Source organism: Siniperca chuatsi, linkage group LG6, assembly GCF_020085105.1.
Source record: "Siniperca chuatsi isolate FFG_IHB_CAS linkage group LG6, ASM2008510v1, whole genome shotgun sequence".
Taxonomy (NCBI): Eukaryota; Metazoa; Chordata; class Actinopteri; order Centrarchiformes; family Sinipercidae; genus Siniperca; species Siniperca chuatsi.
In genome coordinates, this window is record NC_058047.1 from 11,386,085 (window position 1) to 11,409,748 (window position 23,664).

At 37.8% G+C, this 23,664-nt stretch overlaps 2 protein-coding genes across 5 annotated transcripts in view; one reads left to right on the forward strand and one right to left on the reverse strand.

Moving 5' to 3' along the window:
* LOC122878156 (cartilage oligomeric matrix protein) lies at nucleotides 1–22,049 on the forward strand. The gene is made up of 19 exons (XM_044200564.1): nucleotides 1–214; nucleotides 3,895–3,968; nucleotides 4,419–4,470; nucleotides 5,022–5,170; nucleotides 6,049–6,186; nucleotides 7,029–7,106; nucleotides 8,008–8,160; nucleotides 8,728–8,832; nucleotides 9,238–9,345; nucleotides 9,472–9,631; nucleotides 9,977–10,095; nucleotides 11,282–11,334; nucleotides 11,447–11,640; nucleotides 11,751–11,929; nucleotides 12,016–12,064; nucleotides 13,281–13,477; nucleotides 14,467–14,639; nucleotides 14,920–15,059; nucleotides 15,542–22,049. Exons 1-19 carry the CDS (start codon nucleotides 148–150, stop codon nucleotides 15,598–15,600), a joined length of 2,247 nt encoding a protein of 748 aa, XP_044056499.1. The 5' UTR covers nucleotides 1–147; the 3' UTR covers nucleotides 15,601–22,049.
* The window catches only part of crtc1b (CREB regulated transcription coactivator 1b), an 18,985-nt gene continuing 11,898 nt past the window's right edge, over nucleotides 16,578–23,664 (reverse strand). For all 4 annotated transcript variants that reach the window (XM_044200568.1, XM_044200566.1, XM_044200565.1 and 1 more), the window contains one exon: nucleotides 16,578–22,577. In XM_044200568.1, the coding sequence (XP_044056503.1) occupies nucleotides 22,366–22,577 (212 nt within the window). In that variant the 3' untranslated portion in view covers nucleotides 16,578–22,365. The remainder of the gene's footprint in view (nucleotides 22,578–23,664) is intronic.

Genomic DNA, 23,664 nt, shown 5'->3' on the forward strand with positions numbered 1-23,664 from the left:
GAGGGGGGTATAAAAACCAAAGCAAGGGAAGAAAAGACTGCTGGAACCAGGTTTGCACGAGGAGCGCTGAGTCTGAGCTGAAGGCAGAAGAGAGAAGAGCCGCCGCCACTGTACCTGAACAGTAGCATCTGTAGCACAGGTTAAACCATGCTGTGGTTTCTGGTGGTGACCTGTGCGCTCTGCACGGGAGGACATGTTGCAGCAGGACAGAGAGGTGACAATTTTTTTTTATATTTTGGAATAATTGTTTTTGCTTTGTGCTGTGCAGCTTGGAAACAATATGATGAAACTTTACTGATCTTTCTTGGCAAATTAGATGTTTGCCAGAGAAGCATTAAAGTTACCACTGGCATTCCCTACTATTTACATGAATTTATATGAATTATGAAAAAAATTGTAAATTGACTACCATTATTCAATCCAGTATAGTATAGTTTATATATTAAATTCTGTACTATATGTAGTACAGGATTTATGAAAATGGAGAATCAACAAGAGCAAAATGTCTGAGATGGATGAGAAAATAAATGTAACCAAGGTTTGAAACACGAAACATTTGAATTAGTATATATCATTTTTTAAGAATAGGTATTTGTTTATTTTAATTTTTCTCTTTTTTCATCAGTATTTCATAAAATAAATGAGTATTTGACTTGTTTTCTGTGCAAAGCTTTTACACAACTGTATTTGCACACAATGAGGAAAAACAATCAGTGTGAGCTTTACGTTGTAGAAAAAAAGTCTCATTTACCTTTCTATTAGCAGTGAGAGTGATTTACTTCCAGTATCTTTTCTTTCTGCTGTGGAATCCATTCAGTAAACAGAGTTGCTACTAATGGGAAGACCACATTTCCTGCACTTCACGCTTAGGAGGTTTCTGCCCTCGTGTGGCTCCTTTGGGGAAAGGGGTGGCGGGCGAAGGGTGGGCCGATGAGTCAAATAGTACAAGCAGCTTGTTGCTTCAGGATCTGACCACACCTGAAAATCCCAGAGTATCCCGTCCTGTTTTGAGACAAACTTCATTAATCTGTCATCCAGAGAATAAGTGATTTTTTTCCCAGCGCGAATGAAATGAAAAAGTTGAATCGATATTTTTTATAATGAAAATAATGCGAAAGGGGTCGCTACAGTTCCCCTTTATGGAGCTTTATAACGAGTTTCAGCTCATTGTTCAGCTGTCTGGCTCACAACTTTACTGTTTTGGTTCACTCTCTCTGTTATCATTGTGTTGTTTTTGGCCACAGCAGGCAGCTGTTTTCAGCTAAAAAGCCCTAAAAACTCTGTACACTACCTGCTCAACACCAAACAGCAGACAGACACAGTTAGCAACCAGGCTTTAAACATAGTGGAGCATGTAGTGGCTGAAGAGCCAGATATTTCCCTCCATGATACATCAATGTTGCGTTCACAACTTGTTTCTGCTGTCATTGCATTTTTGTGTTTGATTTATTTAAGTCAACACCACCCAATTATAAGCCAACCAGGCCCTGTGAACAAGTCACATTACTTCACAAGTAATTTATTCTTTGGAGAGAGTTTCAGTAACCTGTCATCTGTCTTTTTATGCCTATAAACGCTTGTCTTATTTGCAGTTTCTTCATGCTATTTTATTGTCTCCCAGTTGTTCACACTGCAGTTATTTAATCAGAGGACAGACATGTTTTCAGTGTTGCTATTTGGTGCCACATGAGTTCAAAGGGCATAATTTTCTTCTGGCCAAATGAACCAAATTAAAATGAACTACTCTAGAGTCAACTTCTCGTGGTGCAAATGTGCCTTTAGGTCATTTTTTAAAATTGTGCAATTTGTGTTGTGACCATATGTTGCAGTTACAAGATAATGACACAAGCTGTGTCCGATAAATCACTTCGTCATTTACTCACTATTTCCTATAGACGAACACTCCGTTTACTTGTGGAATAAAAACACTGAAATGTTTATCTGTTACAAGTTAAAACGTAGTCATAAAGTCAGTACACTGACTTAGTAATATCAGTTATACAACAATTAAGTTAGCTAACATAACCTTGTGGTCACACCAGACCAAGTGAGGCTGTGGCAGCAAAACCACTGAATGTATTGATTAGAGTAAATGTGTGTTTTATTGTTTATGGATTTAACTTTTTTTTTCTAAGAGGAGGATTGTTTTGTCTCTTCTATCAAAAGTTCAATCGTTTTTTTTATTTGCATTGTTGGACAGATGACAGATGTTTGAAATGTTGAAATGTTTGAAAAAGGGACAATCTGCATCGAAAATCTAGATCATATTCAAACCTGAGAAACTGACTGTGTTACACTATAATTGAGTTTAGTTCCTGTAAACACACAAGCTTGAAAAAATGTATCTCCCAGAATTTCTTGTATCATTCCATATCTGGAAAATCAATTTTGCAGCTGCAATCAAAACATCTCTGACCCCAATGAATGCGTGGGCAGTGGATACAACTGAGGCCTGCGGTGGCTAAGGAACGTCAGGTATTAGACTCTGGTATTTGACAGGCAGTGGATCATGTTATTCAGGGGGACATGTGTGTTGTGCATGTCCATATTTGCTTCTGGTCCCAGATGTTCAGCCAACAGGAAGACTGATGAGCTCTGTGCAAAGGCGTGGAACAAAACTTTACATCAGTTTGTTTTGCGTTTGAGCAAAACTGGTTGATGCGTTTACTTATAGGCGTGCCTCTGCATATTGTACACACACACACACACACACACACACACACACACACACACACACACACACACACACACACACACACACACACACACACTTTTGATATTATCTGAGCCTTCATCAGTGCCTCTGTCTCTTATAGGTAGTGTTTTGTTTTTGATGATGGTTATTTGGAGCAGGCCATGTCCTTCTTCTCCAAGTTGTATTTATTCATTTGTTATTCAGATCACATTACTTCACAGTTTAGGACATTTCACTTTAAAAAAAAGTTATTCTATAAAGTGTGTTTTTAGCATTGTTAGTTTTACTTATTGAAACCAACAGCCACACCAGCCTGCAGTTAATAGCAGTGATGGAAAGAAACTAAGTACATTTACTCAAGTTCTTTTACTTAAGTATAATTTTGAGGTACTTGTACTTAAGTACTTAAGTATTTCTGCCACTTGATACTTCTACTCGACAGCAATTCAGAGGCAAATATTGTACTTTTATTTACTACATTTATTTGATAACTTTAGTTACATTGCAGATTCAGATTAATAATACAAAATATAATCAACAAATAAATTATGATGTGTTTTTATGAATAAAAACAACACTTTATTGATCCCTTGGTGAAATTCACAAGCTACTCAGCAGTATATAAATAAATTAAAATTAGCCCCACTTTCACCAGCGGCAACATGAAAGTAATGTACACATTAATGCACCAATAATTATAATCCAGTAATATATATAATTCTGAAATTGGCCGTTCGGCATACTGAGTACTTTTATTTTTTCTAATACTTTTGTTCTTTTACTTAAGTAAAATTTTTAATGCATGCCTTTTACTTGTAACAGAGTATTTCTACACTGTGGTATTGCTACTTTTTCTTATAAGTAAAAAATCAGAGAACTTCTTCCCCCACTGGTTAATGGTAACATTACTCATTAGCTTCAATGAGAAAAGTAACTAAGTATTAAATTTTGTTAGTAAAGTGCCAAGACAAAAACATTTCCTAAATGAATGACAAAGAATAATATAATAATATAACATAAATAAAAGTACACCTTCAGCACATTATGGATTTGAAACACTTTAACTGTCTCAGAGTCCACAGCTACAACACCGTGGATTTGTGGACTCGTTCACTAGGAGGGTAAATCAGCTGGTTATAATACCCGTGGTCACGTTATGTATCTCTTGAAATGGTTGTAATGATTTGTTTTCTTTTCAGATGGAGAAATTATCAGTCAGATTAAAATGACGAACCTTGCACTGGCTGAAATTAAAGAGCTTCTGACACAACAGGTAAAAAACACTTTAAACATTTAGACAGCAAGAATGATGGTAATATACTGTATATCTGTTCATAATGCTGATGATCGACGTTTAGTGTATCTGAACACAACGTACATCTGTGTGCTTATAGGATCCTATGTATTTGTGTTTGCAGGATAAAGATGAAACTGAAAAAGAAGAAAGTTAAACTCACAGCTGATCATTTTCCAATAAAATCAGATGCATTTAAAATATGAAGAGATAAAACTGGATGTTAAGGAGTTTAAACTACCTCCTTTATATTTTATACTGGTGTACCAGAACGCTCTACTTCTAAAAGCTATAAACTCAAAAGTTATATTAATCAATTTAATTAAAAAAAGTATTATTTAATCCTCAGAAATCATGCTTTTTTTTGTAGGTAAATAACTTAATATAACAAACACACAAAAAACTTTAATTTGATTGTTTTTTTTCCAGATAAAAGAGATAGTATTCCTGAAGAACACAGTGATGGAGTGTGAAGCCTGTGGTGAGTTGACCAGCCGAACAGAAACTTTTATCAGTACTTACATGATTGTGTAAGTAAAGCAACATACACATTTTTCTATTTACTATTCAATGTTTAATATTCAACACTTTTGAATTTGAAGCCTTGGTTGTTGCTCTGATGATTGTATGCTGACGATGACAGCAAATTTTCATATCCTTTCAACACTGTTTTTAACAGTTTGAGAACTTTCCCCATAGTTTTAGTATACAAGAATAATTTTGAGAAATAATGACACAATATTTCTATATGTTGATGGGAGTTTCATATCATCAGCTAGCTAATATACTCCGTCACAACACAAGATGATATAGGACGGTGTAGTCCCTCATTCGTCCAGGAGTGTTCTATCGTAGAAAAGGTTTCAGTCGTAGTCATCTGGACACTGTTTTCAGAATCAAGACGTTTCGGCTCCCATCCAGAAGCCGAACCTATAAACCTTTTCTACGATACAAGATGATATATATAAATCAGCATGTCAAAGACACTTCAGTGTGCTGAAACAGAGAGTAGTTGACCTTCTCTCTCCTCAGGGATGGGAGGAATGCAGCCTCGTCCATCCTGTGTGCCCAATCCCTGCTACACAGGGGTGAAGTGTAAGGAGACACCTCAGGGTATTAAGTGTGGACCCTGTCCTGAAGGCATGGAGGGCAATGGTACCCACTGCACTGATGTGGACGAGGTACGTAGAGATATGATATGATAGATTACAACATAATACAATACAATACATCCATATGATCTTGTCATAGAACAGGTAGTACTGGTCAGTTGTGGAAGAAGTATTCAGATCCTTTACTTAAGTAAAAGTAGCAATACCACAGTGTGAAAATACTCCACTACAAGTAAAAGTCCACCATCAAATCATCAAATCAAGTAAAAATATGTAAGTATTATCAGCAAAATGTACTTAAAGTATCAAAGTAAAAGTACTCATTATGCATACAAACGGTCCCTGTCAGTGTTTTACTGTTATATATGATGTTTTTGGATTAATATTAATGCTGCATTACTGTGTATGTTGTATTTTACTGCTGTAGATGTAGACTGCTAATTTTAACTACTTTATATACTGTTGGGTAGTTTAATCAGAGCATTTAATAAGAGTGCAAAAAGCTGCAGAGCCATATGTTGATTCCCACTGGGTTCAACAGTACAAGTGACTCTTTAATATTACAGGAAGTCAGTTAATTTCAATGTTAAACAACAATACACCCATGGGTGTGTACAAAACCCTCTTATTAGGTTTGGTATACCTGTTAGGATAGAAGCATTACACCTCTTTCTTTCTTATCATTTCATGTACTTTAGTGACCTCACGTGATTACCAGCGTAGCTCTGCCCAACTTGAATCTGAGATTTAATCAGCCTGAATAAATGAACACCCCTGTGAGTGTACAGGTTTTTTAATTTTAAAACTAACTAGAATGTCATTAATAAACTTCCACATGTTGACCTAAAGATCAAAACACATTTGAACATAATCATCTTAGTAAATTGGTGTAACAGAACCAGATTTGGATTCTGGATGAACGTCTTGATGTGTATTCCTGTTGGCAGTGTACTGTGATGCCGTGTCACATGGGTGTGCGCTGCATAAACACCTCCCCGGGTTTCCGCTGTGGTACCTGTCCTGCTGGATACACCGGCCCCCAAGTCCAGGGCGTCGGCCTCGCCTACGCCACTGCCAACAAACAGGTCAGCGTTGATGAACACACACGTACAAACACACACTGTTCTGCTCCTCTTAACTACTCTCTGTTATCATTTCTACTATCACTACTACACAAAAGAAGAAAAGTGTGGAGATTCAGTCTTAACATTGGGAACACATCTGTGATAAAATATTCTAAACTCAAGGTTCACTTACTAGCTTTTTCTGAAGTTTTTGACCATGTAAGTAGTAGTAAGTGAACCTTGAGTTTAGTATATTTGATCACAAATAATAAATTAGTGTTGTTATTTTAGTTGTAGTAGTAATAGCGGCAGTGGTAAAAGTTCATTTACTAGTATTTCATAACACATTTAAATAACATTAACAACATTATTTTATCAATATCATATTAAAAAATCAAAGACTTGTATTTAGAAGTAGAATGAGGTCTTATTGTCCCTGAAGATGAATTGATTGTCCCTAAAGATTAAGATTGAATAGTCACCTACAGCATGCAACCTCTGTAATTAAAAGTTTAAAAAGATCTGTGAAAAGTATCGAGATTGCTGAATTAATTCTATCTTCTCCCCTTATTGAGATTGTTGATAGTTTTTGATAAAACCTGTGGGAGAGTTTCCTCTCCCATCTCAACTCAACATGTTTGTCTTTGCTTCTCACCACCTCCTTTCGACATTCATATGCAACACCTCACTCTCTCTTGTACATAGTGTGTCAAACAGCGTGCACTGGTCTGTTTCAGCATCACTTTAATCCTCAATACAGGACTGTCTTAACTCTGCTGCACTGCATTTTCCCCTGCCTCTTATTCCAGTCTTGATGTGGAAAGCCATTGAAGTTATCAGATGTTCTTTCTGTCTGTTTCAAGGTGTGCAAAGACATCAATGAGTGTGAAAGCTCCAACAATGGAGGCTGTGTGGTGAACTCTGTCTGCATGAACAGCCCTGTGAGTATAAACACCAGGAATATACAATAAATCACTGACTGTCACGTTTGTGGGAAATTTGCTGTTAATATACAGTAGTAACCCATATCCCTTACAACCCATAAGAAGAAATAGAAGAATGTTGAAAATACTAACTCACCACAGGGAAGGTCAATTCTTAGTGAGTTCTGAGGAATAAAGGAAGGTGTAAAGTAACAAAAAACATGACTTAAAGCGAGACTATGTAACTTATAAGAGAAAAAAAATAACACAATACTTCTCTCTCTTACAAATGAAAAGTTGAATTCTTGAGGCAAGAAAATGCACTGTCACTCAATTCAACACACCCAAGTTTTGTGACTCTTGTGTACTTTTGCTACTGTTATACTACATTTTAGCATTTACCATCATCACTTCTGGCCCCAGTGCCCTTTAAGGCCCCTTTAAACTGTGCAACAACAGCGATCTCACAGGTTAATTGCATGTCACACTGTGTGATGGGTAAAATAAAGTCTTGGTCACAATCCGTGTCAATTGTGTGGTTATCAATTTTGAGGCATACGAGATTGTGTGATGAATGCCTGATTAATTGTTGCGCTGCAATGTAAACAGAGGAAAATAGTGCAAGCAGAGCATAACCCTGCAATGTCTATGATCCCACAAATGTCTTTTTTTGTTGAAATGGAGCATACAATGTAACTTTGGCCACTGTATTATGTGCCATTTAATGTCATATTCTGATTAGTTGGTTTGTAGTGGTTTGCACATTGTGAGTATTTGATTCAAGATGGTGCATAGTTTCTCCCTCCCGCTGGTTAGTGCAGTCCTTGGAAGTTCTATCACAACAATGCTAATGTAGGAACACAGACTGATGCTCGCCCTTATCAGTGATATGATGGGTCTGTTTCCTCTGTGTCATCAGGGCTCGTTCAGGTGTGGTCCCTGTAAGACAGGCTACGTTGGGGATCAGAGACGTGGCTGTAAGCCGGAGAGAGCCTGTGGGAATGGCCAACCCAACCCCTGCCACGCCAGCGCTGAGTGCACCATCCATCGAGAGGGTACAATCGAGTGTCAGGTAAATAAATTAAAGGAGTGAGGGATTTAAATGTTTTATGATTGTAAAGTGTGAAGATCTTCATTATCCACTTCTTTAAGTTTTGTTTCACTAGTTTTTCTGTGCTGACTACATCTTTCAACAGGGACTAATGACAATGGAAGCTGATTTGGGCTAGTATGTAAAGTTGAAATGATGTGTTTTTTGGTGAACTTTCATATAAAAATCTCAGCAAAACAGCTTTTCATGTGAATAACAGGAATATTTATTACATCTTTTGTAAGACCACTGTCTTTGACCCTTCATGATCATTTGCTTGTGTAAAATCCAGAAAATGATACTTAAGTTCTTCTAAATGAGACAGTCAGGTACAGCTTTAAATATGGATGTTACAGAGTTTGTAAAAAGCTACTAAAAATATCATGAAGCCTTTTAAACATTTATGACCCAACTCTTTGAAATATATAACTTTGAGTACTGGTGCCAGGTCTGTTTGAGCACTTAAGGTCATCTGGTAATGTATGCAGTGCACAACAGGGCCAATGAAAACAGCCTGTACAGTACATGTAACTTTATCCACCCTCACAGTGTGGAGTCGGATGGGCTGGCAACGGCTACCTCTGTGGGTCTGACATTGACATCGATGGTTTCCCCGATGAGAAACTAGACTGTCCTGAGAGGAACTGTAACAAGGTGAGTCTCCATTATGTCTGTGAGAAATCATAAGCATAAATGATCACAATTTAGTCATCTGCAAAGAATAAAACATTCACAGGTATATAAAGTACATAGAGTATATATAGTTAACTCTTGTTGACACACTGGAAAGGTACTGAGTGAGGTAAGTCTTTTTTAAGGCCGTGGTTTGGGGTTTGAATTGCATTAGAAAAACCAATGTGACCAACATGGGACACCACAATTCAAAACTTAGACTAACTTCTTTTAGTTTTAGCAGTTCTTGAATTGAAGCATGTTCTCCACAGTAGGAGAAACTGATCAATGACACTGTATATCAAACACTTGTTATTACCTTTATTAGATCTGATTTTAGTTTCCCCTCTTGTTGTCTACTTTAATAGAGAGTGTTTTTATTTTCAGGATAATTGTCTCACTGTGCCCAACTCTGGCCAAGAAGATGCTGACGGTGATGGAATTGGAGACGCTTGTGATGAGGATGCAGATGGTGACGGGATCCCCAACACACAGGTTCATGCATAACAGACAGTGATGGGATATAAAAAATGATTTAAAAGACAAATTAACAAAAAGCCTGTGTACATCTATGTTTTTCACTTCACTGTACTTGCAGAGAATAAAACAGCTTCTTTACAGGATAACTGCGTGTTGGTGCCTAATGTGGACCAGAGGAACATTGATGAGGACGACTTTGGTGATGCCTGCGACAACTGCCGCGCTGTCAAAAACAACGACCAAAAAGACACAGATGTGGACAAATTTGGTGATGAATGTGATGAAGACATTGATGGTGATGGTTAGTATTCTTACATTTTTTACACACTGTCACTTCAATACATTAAGTATTGATGTTTTGAGTTATTAACAGTAGGTGACAGCTAATCAACTTCAAAGTGGATTAAAAGTACATTTAAAGCTGCATATTTTGATTAATTGTACCAATATTTGTAAACACTAATATAACAGAGGCCTGTACTGTAAGTTATTATTGTATAGTTTCTTGTCACATATAGTACATACAGCTAAATTAAGGCTGAATACCAAAAAACCCCCCAGACAAAACAAAGCTGGAGTTTTAAGACAAGGGCAGGGGAGTACTATAAGTTACTTGAACATTCACTGATGCCCACTTTAATCTCAGGAATCCCCAATTACCTGGATAACTGCAAAAGGGTTCCCAACGCTGACCAGATAGATCGTGATGGCGACAAAGTGGGAGACGCCTGCGACAGCTGTCCTTATGTTCCAAACCCTGACCAGGTCAGAAAGCTCTTTTACAAACTACTCATCAACACGTTTTGTAAGCTGGTTCTGCAAACAAAAAAATGTCGCCTCTAAATCAAGAATATGTATTTGGGTTAATTTGATTGGTAAGTCTGGTGAGACAAAGTGCATACTGGTTTAATTTCCAACGATGAATACCCAAAGCAAAAAAGGTAGCACACACACAGATTTTCAGGACAAAGTTGACTAATCTCAATTTCACCAATTTATTCTGGCCATGTCAACAAACATGCTAATGTTTCGGCCTTGTGGCCTTCATCAGAGCATGGAGGAAAATGGAAGTCATGTCAATTATATACAGGAGTGGCAAGTGATTGGCTTAAAGGGTTATGTGATAATTTATGGTGCGTTCCATTTGAATAGTCAAAAATTTCAACTGCAACGCTCCCTGGAGTCGGATTTGTGACTTGGAAAGCTGTAGTAATATACTTTTTATTAGGACTTCTGTCTTTTGTCTCTCATTAAATCAGTTGTACACACAGTACTGTCCAACTTCTATCTGTGGACATGTTGCTACGGTGTTTGTATGTGCAAAATACCGCGTAATGCGTTGTTACGAATTAGTATTGCTAACAATGGCTAACAATGACTAGAGGCGTCCATTTTGGTTTTCCGACTTGTTGTACTGGAACGCGGTCGACTCGGGTATGACGTCATTCCCAGCTCCGTCTTCCGACTTTTGAGGTAAATGGAACATAGCATAACTTTCTAAGGTCCCATATACTGTACATCTACATACTGATTTAACTCTTCAGACAGAATACAGAAAAATGTATATGGCACAAATAGGATATACCAAGTAAAGTGGAAAATTTGCAAATGGGTGTGGTTGCAACTTCAGCGAAAACCTAAGCAAGGAGTAACTGAAGCCCCCAAAAACTTCAGAACTTCAAAATGTTCATGAAGGACCCTCTCTCTCGTAGTAATAAGCTGACTGAGAAAGTCGTTTTTCAGGGCCTTTAAGAGCAAAAAGCAAATCGTTTTCATGTGATCGAGTTTTAAGAACACTGACCAATGTCTACATCTGCACAAAAAGCTACTTAACAACAGCAGAAATCTATAATGGTTCAACCCCTCACCTCACCTTGCTGCAGTGATGTAGAAGTGTACTCCAGTCTTTATTAAATTTCATACTAACAATAATTAATTTGATCTTTCTCAGATGGACGTGGACAACGACTTGATTGGAGACCCCTGTGACACCAACAAGGACAGGTATTGTCTGACCTCATCAATCACATCACATATATTAATTTTTGATGATCTGTGCGACGAGTGCACTGGAGACCAAAATCTGCACGTGCCAGTAAAAGTCTCTCTCTCCCAGTGATGGTGACGGCCACCAAGACTCTCGGGACAACTGTCCAGCCGTCATCAACAGCTCCCAGTTGGACACCGACAAGGACGGCCTGGGAGACGAGTGCGATGACGATGATGATAATGACGGCATCCCAGACCTGCTGCCACCTGGTCCTGATAACTGCCGTCTGATCCCCAACCCTCTGCAGGAGGACTCTAATGGTGGGTAATGCCCCTGACTTACAGTAGTATTATTTTAATTTCTCTTATGTCTAGTGAATAACAAATAAAGTTTTGCTCTTAAGACAGTCTACCACTCTTTATCTTCTCAGGCGATGGTGTGGGTAATGTATGCGAGAGGGATTTCGACAACGACACTATCAACGACCCCATCGATGTTTGTCCAGAAAATGCTGAGGTCACCATCACAGACTTCAGGGAGTACCAGACCGTCGTTCTAGATCCGGAGGGAGATGCACAGATCGACCCCAACTGGGTGGTGCTGAACCAGGTCAAGTGTTTGTTCTTGTTTTTTTGTTTGTTTTTTGTGTACTAAGCATCTTCTTCTCCTAAATCCATTCCACTTTGTTTGTGCAGGGAAGAGAGATTGTCCAGACTATGAACAGTGATCCTGGCTTGGCTGTTGGTAAGAGCATTATATCTACTATTTAAAGGAATAGTTCGACATTTTGGGAAATTGCCGAGTTAGATGAGGTGGATACCGCTAAGTCCGGGTAGTCATGTGCACATGCTGTTGCGTGTGCTGGATACAGAAAATCAATAAAGTTGCAAAAAATAGTACTAATCACAGCACCCTTTAATATTATTAGTAATGTTTCGACCAACTGCACATCTTCCTCAGGATATTAGCTACAGGAAGGAAAGTAGAGACAGCAAAAAGATGAATGTTTGATATTTTTATTGTATTTTTTCCCCCTATTGATTGGAAGCTTGTGCAAAACTTCTTTGAATTATACTTGTACATCTATTTATATGAATGTTTCTTATTTTCCTTGTAATAAGGATATCTTGACACACATGAATGATTTGATTATTATGATGTCAATGGTCCATTTGCATTTCCATCCCATGGGTATTTATCTGAGGAAGACCTGTAGTCGAAACATCACTGAAAAAATTAAAGGGATATGTGATTCTAAGATTGATACCACTCTGGAAACAGGGGGAAACAGCTAGCCTGGCTCTGTCCAAAGGTAACAAAAATCAACTACTAGCACCTCCAAAGCTGAAAATTAACATTTGATAGCTGTTTCATGAGAGTGGTATTGATCTTCTCATCTAACGCTCAGCAAGAAAGCAAATATGTGTATTCCTCACAATGTCTGACTCTTTAAAGGAAAATCGTGCTTTACAGTATCCTGAGTGCATCTCTTTTAAATGGGCAGCCCCCTTTAAGTTTTGGCATTTGTAACTGAAATATAGAAAATAATGTAGGGTAAATGCTATAGGATCATATGTAGGCAACTTGTTATTAAACTCATGTATCTGAGTTTTGAATTACAGGAAGTTACTCCATATTTGTACTACGTTAGAAGCACATTTAGTTAAATCACAAATACATGAAAACATGATCATTATGGGTAAATCTTATTTCTAGCTTTAGAGTTCTCCATCTTTTGAAAGCAGAAAATGTTTATTTGATGGGGGAGAATGGGTGTAACCTTATCTAACCTTTTCCCCACTCACTCCAGCCCACACATCAGACCTGAACACAAAATATAAGTGAGACAAATTTATATGGCGTTGAAAGTTTCCATGAATTCTACAGTGTACTTTAAAACAACACTTATTAGTCCTTTAAGACACCCAGTGACACCTGTGTGCAACAATGTCTCCACCAGGTTACACTGCTTTCAGTGGCGTGGATTTTGAAGGGACGTTTCATGTAAACACAGTAACGGATGATGACTACGCAGGATTTATCTTCGGGTACCAGGACAGCTCCAGTTTCTACGTGGTGATGTGGAAGCAGGTGGAACAGATCTACTGGCAGGCAAATCCGTTCAGAGCCGTGGCAGAACCAGGCATCCAACTGAAGGTAGTCTATCGTTCTACCACAGAGGGAAAAAAATAACTTAAAATTGTTAGCTGGTTTTCGTGTACTGGTTTACTCAGGGACACCTTTCCCTGCAAACATGCCCGCTACTGGATATACCTCAGCTGTTGCAGAAATGTTATAAAAATACTGGTGCCACCTTCTGATAAGGCACCATTTATAAAGGGTTTATAAGCTATAATTAATTAATGGCTCATAAATCCTTCATTATTGCTTTATAGATCCGTTGTAAGGCATTAATAAGAACAACTTTTGGGTTACCAGGTTGTGGAAAATCCTCCTCCAGCATGACTCTGCTGGTCTTTTTAGCTATCTCTAATTCATTAGGGAGACCCCTCTTATGGACTGTTCAAGCACTTGCCTTTGGAAAAAGTGCATCTAAAGTTAGTCAGTCACCTACCATTATAAATGTTAATAAACCATTAAAAAAGGGTTATCACACTAATCCATCAAGTCTGCAGTTGTAAATGTTATTAAGGTGTTTAGAAATGGATTTTGGTCCAAATGTCCTTTTCCAGAAGGCAGGCTGAAAGTCCAGAGGGGTTAATGAATTGAAGAACAGAAAGAAAAGCATGCTGGAGGAGGTTTTTTCACTTGGCAACCAAAACGTTGCTCTTATTAATGGCTTACAACTGATCTATAAAGCTTTAGACAATTATTTATTAACCATTAATAAAGCCATTAATTACAGGTTATAAACCCTTTATAAATGGTGCCTTAATCAGAAAGTGGTACTGAAATACCAGCACTTCTCGTCAAAGTTTGGGTTTGTTTGGGTTAAACCTCAGTGGTCAGCTGTGTCTAAACTACCTTAGTGCAAGTGTGTTTAAAGTTGACAATATTCAGTATTACAGTAGTTTTAAAGACACACACAAACATACAAGAGTTGCCATGACATGCTGACTGATTCAGTGCAATCAAAGGTCAAAGGTTAGAGACTCATACTTCTTGTCATTTGTGGTTTTGAAAAGGCTGTCAAGTCCACCACGGGTCCAGGTGAAAACCTGAGGAACGCCCTGTGGCACACCGGCGACACGAGTGACCAGGTCAAACTCCTGTGGAAAGATGCTCGCAATGTTGGCTGGAAGGACAAGACTTCGTACCGCTGGTTCCTCCAACACCGACCTGCTGACGGATACATCAGGTACTGACTGAGTTAAAGAAATACTCCGACTCTTTAGGGGAAAAAAAAAACTTGTTTGGAGGAAGTTAGACAAGAAATGTTTTTTTTTTTTTATCAGTTTCATCTGTGCATTCAGACTGGTCCATGACATGTTTAGCCAAGCTTTGCACAAAGACTGGAAGGTGGGAGAAACTGCTACACCTTCCAGTTGTTTCTAAATTGTCTTGTTTATGAACAAACCTACAAATCATGAATCCATTCTTGCTGTGTGATGTGTTACCTACTGTCTGTTGGTGTGCAGAGTTCGTTTCTACGAGGGTCCTCAGATGGTGGCGGACACAGGCATCATCATAGACGCCACAATGAGAGGAGGTCGACTAGGAGTCTTCTGCTTCTCGCAGGAGAACATCATCTGGGCCAACCTGCGTTATCGCTGCAACGGTGAGTGAAGTTTACGATTCTGTGGCCAGAAAGTGCTCTCCCTTCCTTCAACAACAATTTCTTTTCTCACCTTTGTCACATGAGCATTTTTTTTTACACTTACATTCTGCTTTACAGCTACATGCCTTTGGTTTTGCATAGTTCAATGACCCTAGGTAGTAAATAAAGCAAGGAGATTTTAACTAAGCATTAATATTTGTTTTCAACATAATTCAACAAATGAACAATGGTTAATGGACAATACATTTAGTTATTCCAAAACTACATAGTTGTAAATAGCCTAACAGCATGTCTGTACATTTTACTCTGAAAGAGCAATCTGATCAATTTCGGGTGTGTTAAAGCATTCTGCACTTGCTGGAAATACCCAAATATAAATGCAAAGTATAAATGCAGCCATTCCTGGTCCTTGTTGAGTATTTTTCCTTTGGCTGCTCAAACTGTTAACTAGTGATTTCACTTCCTGTTGTTTCTCTCTCCAGACACTCTTCCTGAGGACTTTGACTCCTACAGAGCCCAGCAGGTCCAGCTGGCGGTCTGATGACAACAAACGAGCACCAGGGAATTCTGGGAAGACTTTCAAAAGCTGGAGCTGGGATCAGAAATAAAATCAGCACTTTGCAAACATTTCTAAAAAGTCAACCCCACATGTTTGAAATCTCCTCAGTTTTATCATAAAACCTGATCGGCTACGCTTTAAACTCCTGACAGAAGAGGATACACAGCAGTAAAAACGTATATAATAATAATAACACAAATTGTTTACATTGTTTAGTTGTTACCGAACAGAAATTTCTGTCATAATTATAAAATAAAAAATAATCATTTATATTTTGAAAGATGAAGATTTAACTGTAACTAATAATAATGTGGAATAAATGTGGATTTTGGTAAATGTTGTGCAGTATTTGGATGAATTTTAACTCTGCTAAGTATGATGTACCCATTTACTAGGGCTGCACAGCTGATTTTGCATATTCAAAAAATACTGATTCTAGTCTTTGAACAATAATAATAGAATATTAGCTTATCGGCAATGATGAAGTATTTAATTTGAGAGGTGGTTTTAAATTGTAAACATGTCGGATGCATCGAGTCTAGAGAAATCTTCTAAACCTAAAATTGACTGGGAATAATATATTTTTGCTTCATAAAATTTCCAGAAAAGTGCTCTATAAATTAAATGCATTAATGGTGAGGTCCTATCATATAATAGTGACCCTGCAAAAAGGTCAAACATTTGATTTTAAGTAACAGACGTGACTTTTTTCAAACTCAAAAGCTTTTAGTGGAAATCAACATTCTGAACATTTCACAAGCATGCACATATCCAAAATAATCTTTTAAATTTTGCATTTGGAAATACAGATTACAAAATAGAAACAATAGCAAAGACAATATACAACAGGATTGAAATACCATGCATGTCCACAGCAACATGCTGTGATGCTGTAAAATGACATCGGACAGTTTTTTAATCGGCATATTCTGCAAATCAAGACTATGTGCAGAGAAAAATCTGTCTTCCACATTCAATTTAATTGACATTTTTCTTTCATCTTATAAACAAATGGTCACATAAGGAGAATCACATGGCAACAAATAAATAGCTACAGATCTTTTACTACGACTTACAGGACAACAGTGATATAATGCTATTCTCACTATAAGCTTTACGTGGAACTTAAACTGTTTTTCCAGAGAGAGCTGTAGAGTCATTTAGAAAGCCCAGGGTTATTAAAGGGAGATTTTATTCAGACCTAAAACACTCTGGGAACAAGTAGTAAAGACTGAACAGCAACTCTTTCCTTTCATCCTGGGCCTTAAGAAACGGCTTAAACACAGGAGTCCTGTTTCAGCTTCACTCGTCTGCTTATTCAGTTTGGGACAAGATTTAGCTTCACTGCTTTTTGACACAACATAAACACAGGCTGTGCTAACAAGTACTGCACATAAGTGGTGTCTCAGACTAAAACAAGCAGATGAGTCAAAACAAAATAGTTTACAACACGTAGAAAATGTACTTTGAGGTGATTTTTTTTCATCGTATCTGTTTGGAAAATTGACTTCTAGCTTCCGTTCCTTAGCCTGACAGGTTTGCTTTCCATATTTCAGTGTTTAGCCTCAGACTCAGCAAATGTCTCAAAATGCAAATTCATGTTCTACACGTGAGAAGTAAATGTTTCCCCACCAAGACAGGATCAGGAAAAGACATATAACCTCAACTCTGCAGAACAAAGTTGACTTTTTTACCCTAATAACTGCCTTTTTTTATTTCTACATTTTAATCAAAGGTGTATTAGCTGCCTAACTTGAACTCAAATCTTTACCAGTCTAAGTGTTGCTGTTAGCTAACTTTGTTAGCAAACCTGTGACAGTTGAAAGCATCTAATACCTTTGTCACATATGTTGTCATATGGTGCAGGTGCAGACCAGTGTGAGCTTCTACATGTCTAATAACTCTTCTCCAGTACAACATGCAACATCTAACAAATGTTTTTTACTATTTTGCCTGCAGGTAGATGTTTTCAGCAGCCGCAAACATTTGGTAGATAAAACATGCAGTACTGGAGAAGAGTTGTTTGACACGTTTTAATTTGGATGGAATCACATTCTTCATGTCCAAAACATGTAACCTGCATTTTAGAGTTCCAGCCAATTTCATGAGACTGTGTTGCAGCACCGTACAGTACTCTGTATTATTGAGGTTGCAACTAACTACTAAAGCCAAACTAGTGTCACTGCAAGAATCGTGACTCGCTCAAGCTGGATTCATGTGGGGGGAAAATGACCACCTAAGAAATACATTCGGAGTGCCGTTCCTTTCCAACACGAGAGCACAAGCTGCACTGGAGTAAGCCCTGTATTGTTTTGCATCCCCTAAAATCTTCACTGATAAAAAACAAGACAAGCCAAAATATAGTTTACAAAGGAAAATAGAGAATTCATCTTTTCTTTGACATGAAAATATCTCCAAAGTATACATCTGGAGTGAAACAGTCAGCATTCACATTGGGCAGAACAGTCCCTGCTCAAAAGCCAGGAAGTCACAAATAAAGTGCAAAGAAACTAGTGGACTAAACATTGCACAAAAACAGAAAAACAACACCAACAAAAAAAACCCAAACAGAATTACACCAGTCCAAAACCTGACATGATAGGCAGCAACAGCATAAAATAATCACATCTGATGCCTTAAAGCACACTTGAGCATAGCTAGATCAAACTCCTGTACATAACATGGGATAAGAATCAGCTCAATGTGTCTATCACGTCATGCAGTTGACTGCGTAATGCAGAAGCTTCAGAAGATTCAAGTCCACATATGCAAACGATCAATGCACGTGCCAATCTGCAATCTTTGCAAGACAGAACCTGCTTCCATTTCTCAAGAAAAGCCAAAAGGCTGTGCTGAAGGAGAGGAGGGGCCGGGTCTTTATGTACGAGAATCGACTGTTTACACTTGTGCGCGGTGAGATGCTACAGTAGGAAGAGAAAGAGAGAGCGGAACAAGCAACAGTCTGATTCCTCAGAGAAGAAAAAGTGGACGACTGAAGAGCAGAGAGAGAAGAGTCTGGTCCGACTGTGACGGGACCAAAACCTCCAAAACATCAGGTCATTTGGCTAAAACTGGGACGCTGCCACAGAAAATACATTCTCTTATCATTCGTGAAGTAGCATTATACAGAGATGGAGGTAACATAGTCTCTTAACAGGAAACTGAGTTAACTGTTGCACAGGAGAAACCAATACATGCATCCCTTTAGACTTTGTGATAGCTTTATGTTACACAAATCAAACCTGCGGAGATATAGAAGGCCTTCATTTAGAGGTTTTGACTGTCAGTTTAGTCATGCATTTTGTTTCAGCTATATTGTATATGTACAAGGTCAGTGTGAAGGACTAGTATTCAGCAGGATGACAGGAAGGAAGTGACAGGAAAGCTCAAAATCACTGGCATTATTAGTAATGCAGCAGTGAAGTTTGGCTCAAACAACGCTTATTTCTTTAAGGAATAAAAATACATTTGTTTCAGTGACTTAAAGGAAAAATCCAACTTAAGATAAATAAAAATTGGTAAAGTGTCGTGCATTTCTGGACCTTTTTCAGTAGTTTATTTTTCTTCCTCCTACGTGTAACTGGACACTGAACATCGTCCGGACGTATCAAGCAACTACAGTAAAATGTTTCACTGATCTAAAACATCAACAGTAAGTCAGGTTTGGAGTCATTCCTTCAGGATTAGAGAAAAAGGGTTTCTTTCTAGACAACAGTCACACAGGAAGAGATGTGTTAAGGTGGAGAGGAATTCTAGAAAAATTTAATAAATTACCAACAGAAGTAGTAGTAGACATGGCAAGGTGAGAGGTTCACCAAAAAAAAGGAAGAAACAAACAAATGTTACTTAATATTAAAGTAAAGCTGAATTTATGCTTTTCCGTTGACATGAAATAAATTTATAGCTCAGCTTATGATTTCACTCATTGATTGTCATAGCACCACTTCAACACTGGATGGACGTCCTGCACTCATTATATACTCAAACTAGCTGAGTTCACATTTTTCCTTCATTTTAAACTTAATATTAAATTACAAATTTGTCCATCGACTGAAAAGGAGGCAGTAACTGATCTGGGCATTCATTGTTTAGTCAAAAAAATAAATAAATCGACATTTTTTCCCCCATTCATTTTGTACAAGAATAAGGAGCCCACGAATTCCTGAAAGAAAGATAATAATTTAGATAAAATAAAAAAGAATAATAATGGCTGTGAGGACTGTGATGTGTACTGTAAATGGCCTTGCTCGATCACAATATATATTTGTCTAGTGTTATTGAAAAGGAGAATATTAGAGCCTTTTATTCAAATTAATCAATGCTGTTTTCACTATTACTGATCTCTACCAGCATCAGTAACATGTAGGAGAAAACAACCTAAGCTGACCACTAACAGTTCTTACAAGCCTCAGCCTCCATTACAACACCATTTCGGGAGAATAAATCCAGCTTAACTTCTATAAATGTGTTAAACAATAAAACATCAGAGGTGGATTTTTCCTTTAAGGGACATTTTTTGTCTCATTTGCATAGGAATCACAGACCTGTTGAAGGCAAAACAAAACCTTTGATGGAGGATTACAGCAGACAAACACTGAACTGAAACAAATTGTACAACTTTAGAGGTGTGCAGTAAACCAAACGTGATTCCTTTTTTTGGGGGGTGGGGGGTGGGGTGTGTTAGAAAACCTTCCCAACAGCGCTTTAGGTGAGTAAATGATTAGCACGTCTGTACGTGAACATTACAATATACCAAACATGATCCCCACAGCCGTACACACACCTCTCAGGGAAACTCTGACAAAAAGCCAACGCAATTTGATGACAATTTGTTCTACACATTTTGGCAAAAGAGATCGCGTCATGGATGTAGTCAGAGATGATATCAAAATGTACATTTTCAGATGAAACTTGTGTAAACATTTTTCGGATGAAAAAGACATCGTAAACGATTTTAAACTTTACTACATCCCTGATTTTTTTTCCCACAATTTTTGTTGTAATACTGAATGGAACGGGGCCGATCTTGTCAAACAATTGCATACACATAATACTAAATATATACACTCATATTCTTTCTTAAACAGAACCTTTATGTACTTCATCCAGTTTACTAAATGGAGTAAAACAGACATTTACTCCTCATAGTCATAAACTCTGAAATCTCAAGTATTATGAAAACAACCATTTGGTGGCTTGTTAAAATATCCTACAATTGCCCATTAAATTCCCTTTACTTTGTAAGATACTTTTGCTATTGATGACCTCTGCAGCAAAAGTCATTAACGTTTTTGTTAGAGCTTCCCTGTCAAGGAGCAAAAAGCCTCCCCATAATTGCACTCCTAAAATACTTCAAACCCATCATTTGATTTTTTTGTTTTGTTTCGTTTTTAGCCCCACTTTAAAAAAACAGTTGGCTATAAACTGTACCGATACAAAATACAGTACATTGATTTGTCAAACCTTACACAACATAACCACAAATATCACTGACCAAAAGTTGAGTTCCTCTCAAATACAAGAAAATGTTACAATAAGTTACGAAAATACGTTGTCACATTAGACACTTAAGTATAACAGTAGAATACTCATGTAAGGCAAAATCAGGTGATTTCACAGTGACGACTTAAAAAGATTTAAGATTTTAGCGTTTAAAAACAGACAGCTTCCGTCACTGAAAAGAAGTTCAGTCTGGATATATTATTGGCTTTTCACTGGCAGAAAATTAATTTGGACATGTTTTTCTTGCTTTCTAGTTTAATAGAAATACCTGATGATTTTCTCAGAAAAAGGTAATTCAAGTGGCGTAAAACCAACCCATTTCTGGAGCACGCAGCATTTTCTGGAGCTGTGCTAAAAACTATATTTTGATTTGACCGTTGGGCTGCAGCATGGCAACGTCTACCACGTCCTACGTCAGAGAATGGCACATCGAACACCAAAGAGCAACTATGGGGAGGTTTTGCACTCCTTCATTAACCAAGTAGCTTAACAAACACATATATAAATATGTTAGTAATTAATAAATAGACACAAATTACATCAGTGCAATATTACACTATGCCGACAGAGAGCATTTTGGCATCAAATTTAAATTATGAAATGGAATATAAAATCTTTAACCAAATAAATAAATAGAACATATAAATACATAAAAAAAATCAAAACATACAGTACATGATGAAAATAACATTTGGTTGTCAAAAATAAAGCTTCGAGTGTGAAATAGAAAGCCGTTACGGCATGATGGGAAAACCGATTCATTTGATTGCAGGGTACAAGCAAACCGGCTGTGGTATATTTTTCTTTTGTTTTTCTTAACACAGCTGGTTTAACAGGTACGGTTTAGCCCAATGTCCTAGCAGCTTCCTGCTACGAGCAAATATCAACAAAACAAGTATTAAAGTAGATATTAAAATAATAAAAAAAAAGTCAAATGTGCGTTTTAGGAATATATGTGGCATGTAATGGTACACTGTAAACACAGCAGGCTAGCGAAAGCGCTGAGCGATCGATCTCATTCAAAACGACAGCAAGGCCATTCCCCGGCAAGCCACTGGATGTCTTTTTCCCTGTTGTCTTTTGGTGGCGCATCGTTTCAAAGGGCTTCACGGAGTCGAGGGGAAGGTCGGACAGCTAGACAGCCATGCAACAAGGGAGAGGGTGCATCCTGCCCTTTATTTCTCTCCATTCACAAGTTAGTGTGTTTTTTTTCTTCTTGTTCTTGGCCACAGTCAGCTCCTTAGGCTACAGCCTGTCCATCCTGAACGTGTCCTCGGTGGCGGGGTCAGCAAGCACCATGTCGGGGTCGTTGAGCATGTGCAGTCCGTCCAGGGTGAGTGGGTCGATCTTCAGCTCGTCCAGAGGAAACTGAGAGTCTGCGTCGAAGCTGACGTCACCGACACCCGCCAGAGAGTTGGTCAGCTCTTTGGAGAGGCTCGGCGGAGACTCCCCTGTGACTGAGATACGTGACATCAGAGAAAGAAGTGGGTACTGACATCTGAGAAAGACGGGGCAGGTTCAGCAAGCATCATGTGAACATTTTTATGCAGTTTCAAACTAAGTTTAAAGAGGTAGTTTGCATTTTGTAACTAGCAACAGTAAAAGGCAAATAGTTCCTTACATGGTATAATGGTTATGTTTGTAATTTTGACAATATATAGTATTATTAATATTTTAAAATCAAGCTGTTATTTTACACCATTACTTAATTTGTGACAAGAAACAACTAAATACAAAATTATTCCACACAATTACACAGTAAACAGAATAAATCTTCCTTAAAAACAATATTATTTTCAGTTTAAAGAATTATTAAATGCCACCATGTGAAGTGTTTGGAAAGACATTGTTACAAGTCTGCACATTTGTGCTGTGGCAGCATAAAACATTTAAGGAAAACGTCGGTTTATTACAACATGGGTTTTCTTTTTGTAACATCCCGCTATCAAGTCTAACAGTTATGATAACATTGCACTTACCAAAGTACTTGTTGAGATCTCAGAAACATCACTAAAAATACGTCCAATGGGGGAAACAAGCACAGGTGGACTGACAATCATACAGGTTGTGAAAACAGTTTAGCCAGATTATATAAACCACTTTATTTAGAGGTAAAACCGTGATGTCACTAATGACCCCTCATTATACAGGAAAACCATGAATGTTTACAACTACAGCAAGTATGGTAGGTCAAAGTTGGACCAGAAGTCTCTGGTTTACAACGAAAAGTCTGAGCTGTATTTTTACCGTTTGCCTGTGTTCTCTCGTCCAAATAAATTAGACTAAGCTGGAGATTTGTTTACAACCTGTGTGATCGTCTGACTTCTTGTGCCTGTTTCCCCATTGGACATATTTTTGGCAATGACGCTGTATGCAGAGATCTCAACTATCACTATGTCTAGTACAATGTTATTGTTATTAAATCCTGTACTTAACTATAAATACATTCCTACACATTATGTATTTATAGTGCAACTACTGGAACACTTTGAGTATAATTTTGCTTTAAGTTGCTGAACATAAAACCAACGAGAGAAAATTACA

Coding starts and splice junctions, on each gene's coding strand:
- LOC122878156 (XM_044200564.1), top strand. CDS start 148: ATGCTGTGGTTTCTGGTGGTGACCTGTGCGCTCTGCACGGGAGGACAT. Junction 215..3,894: donor TGTTGCAGCAGGACAGAGAG/GTGACAATTTTT, acceptor TTTTCTTTTCAG/ATGGAGAAATTATCAGTCAG. Junction 8,161..8,727: donor AGGGTACAATCGAGTGTCAG/GTAAATAAATTA, acceptor CCACCCTCACAG/TGTGGAGTCGGATGGGCTGG.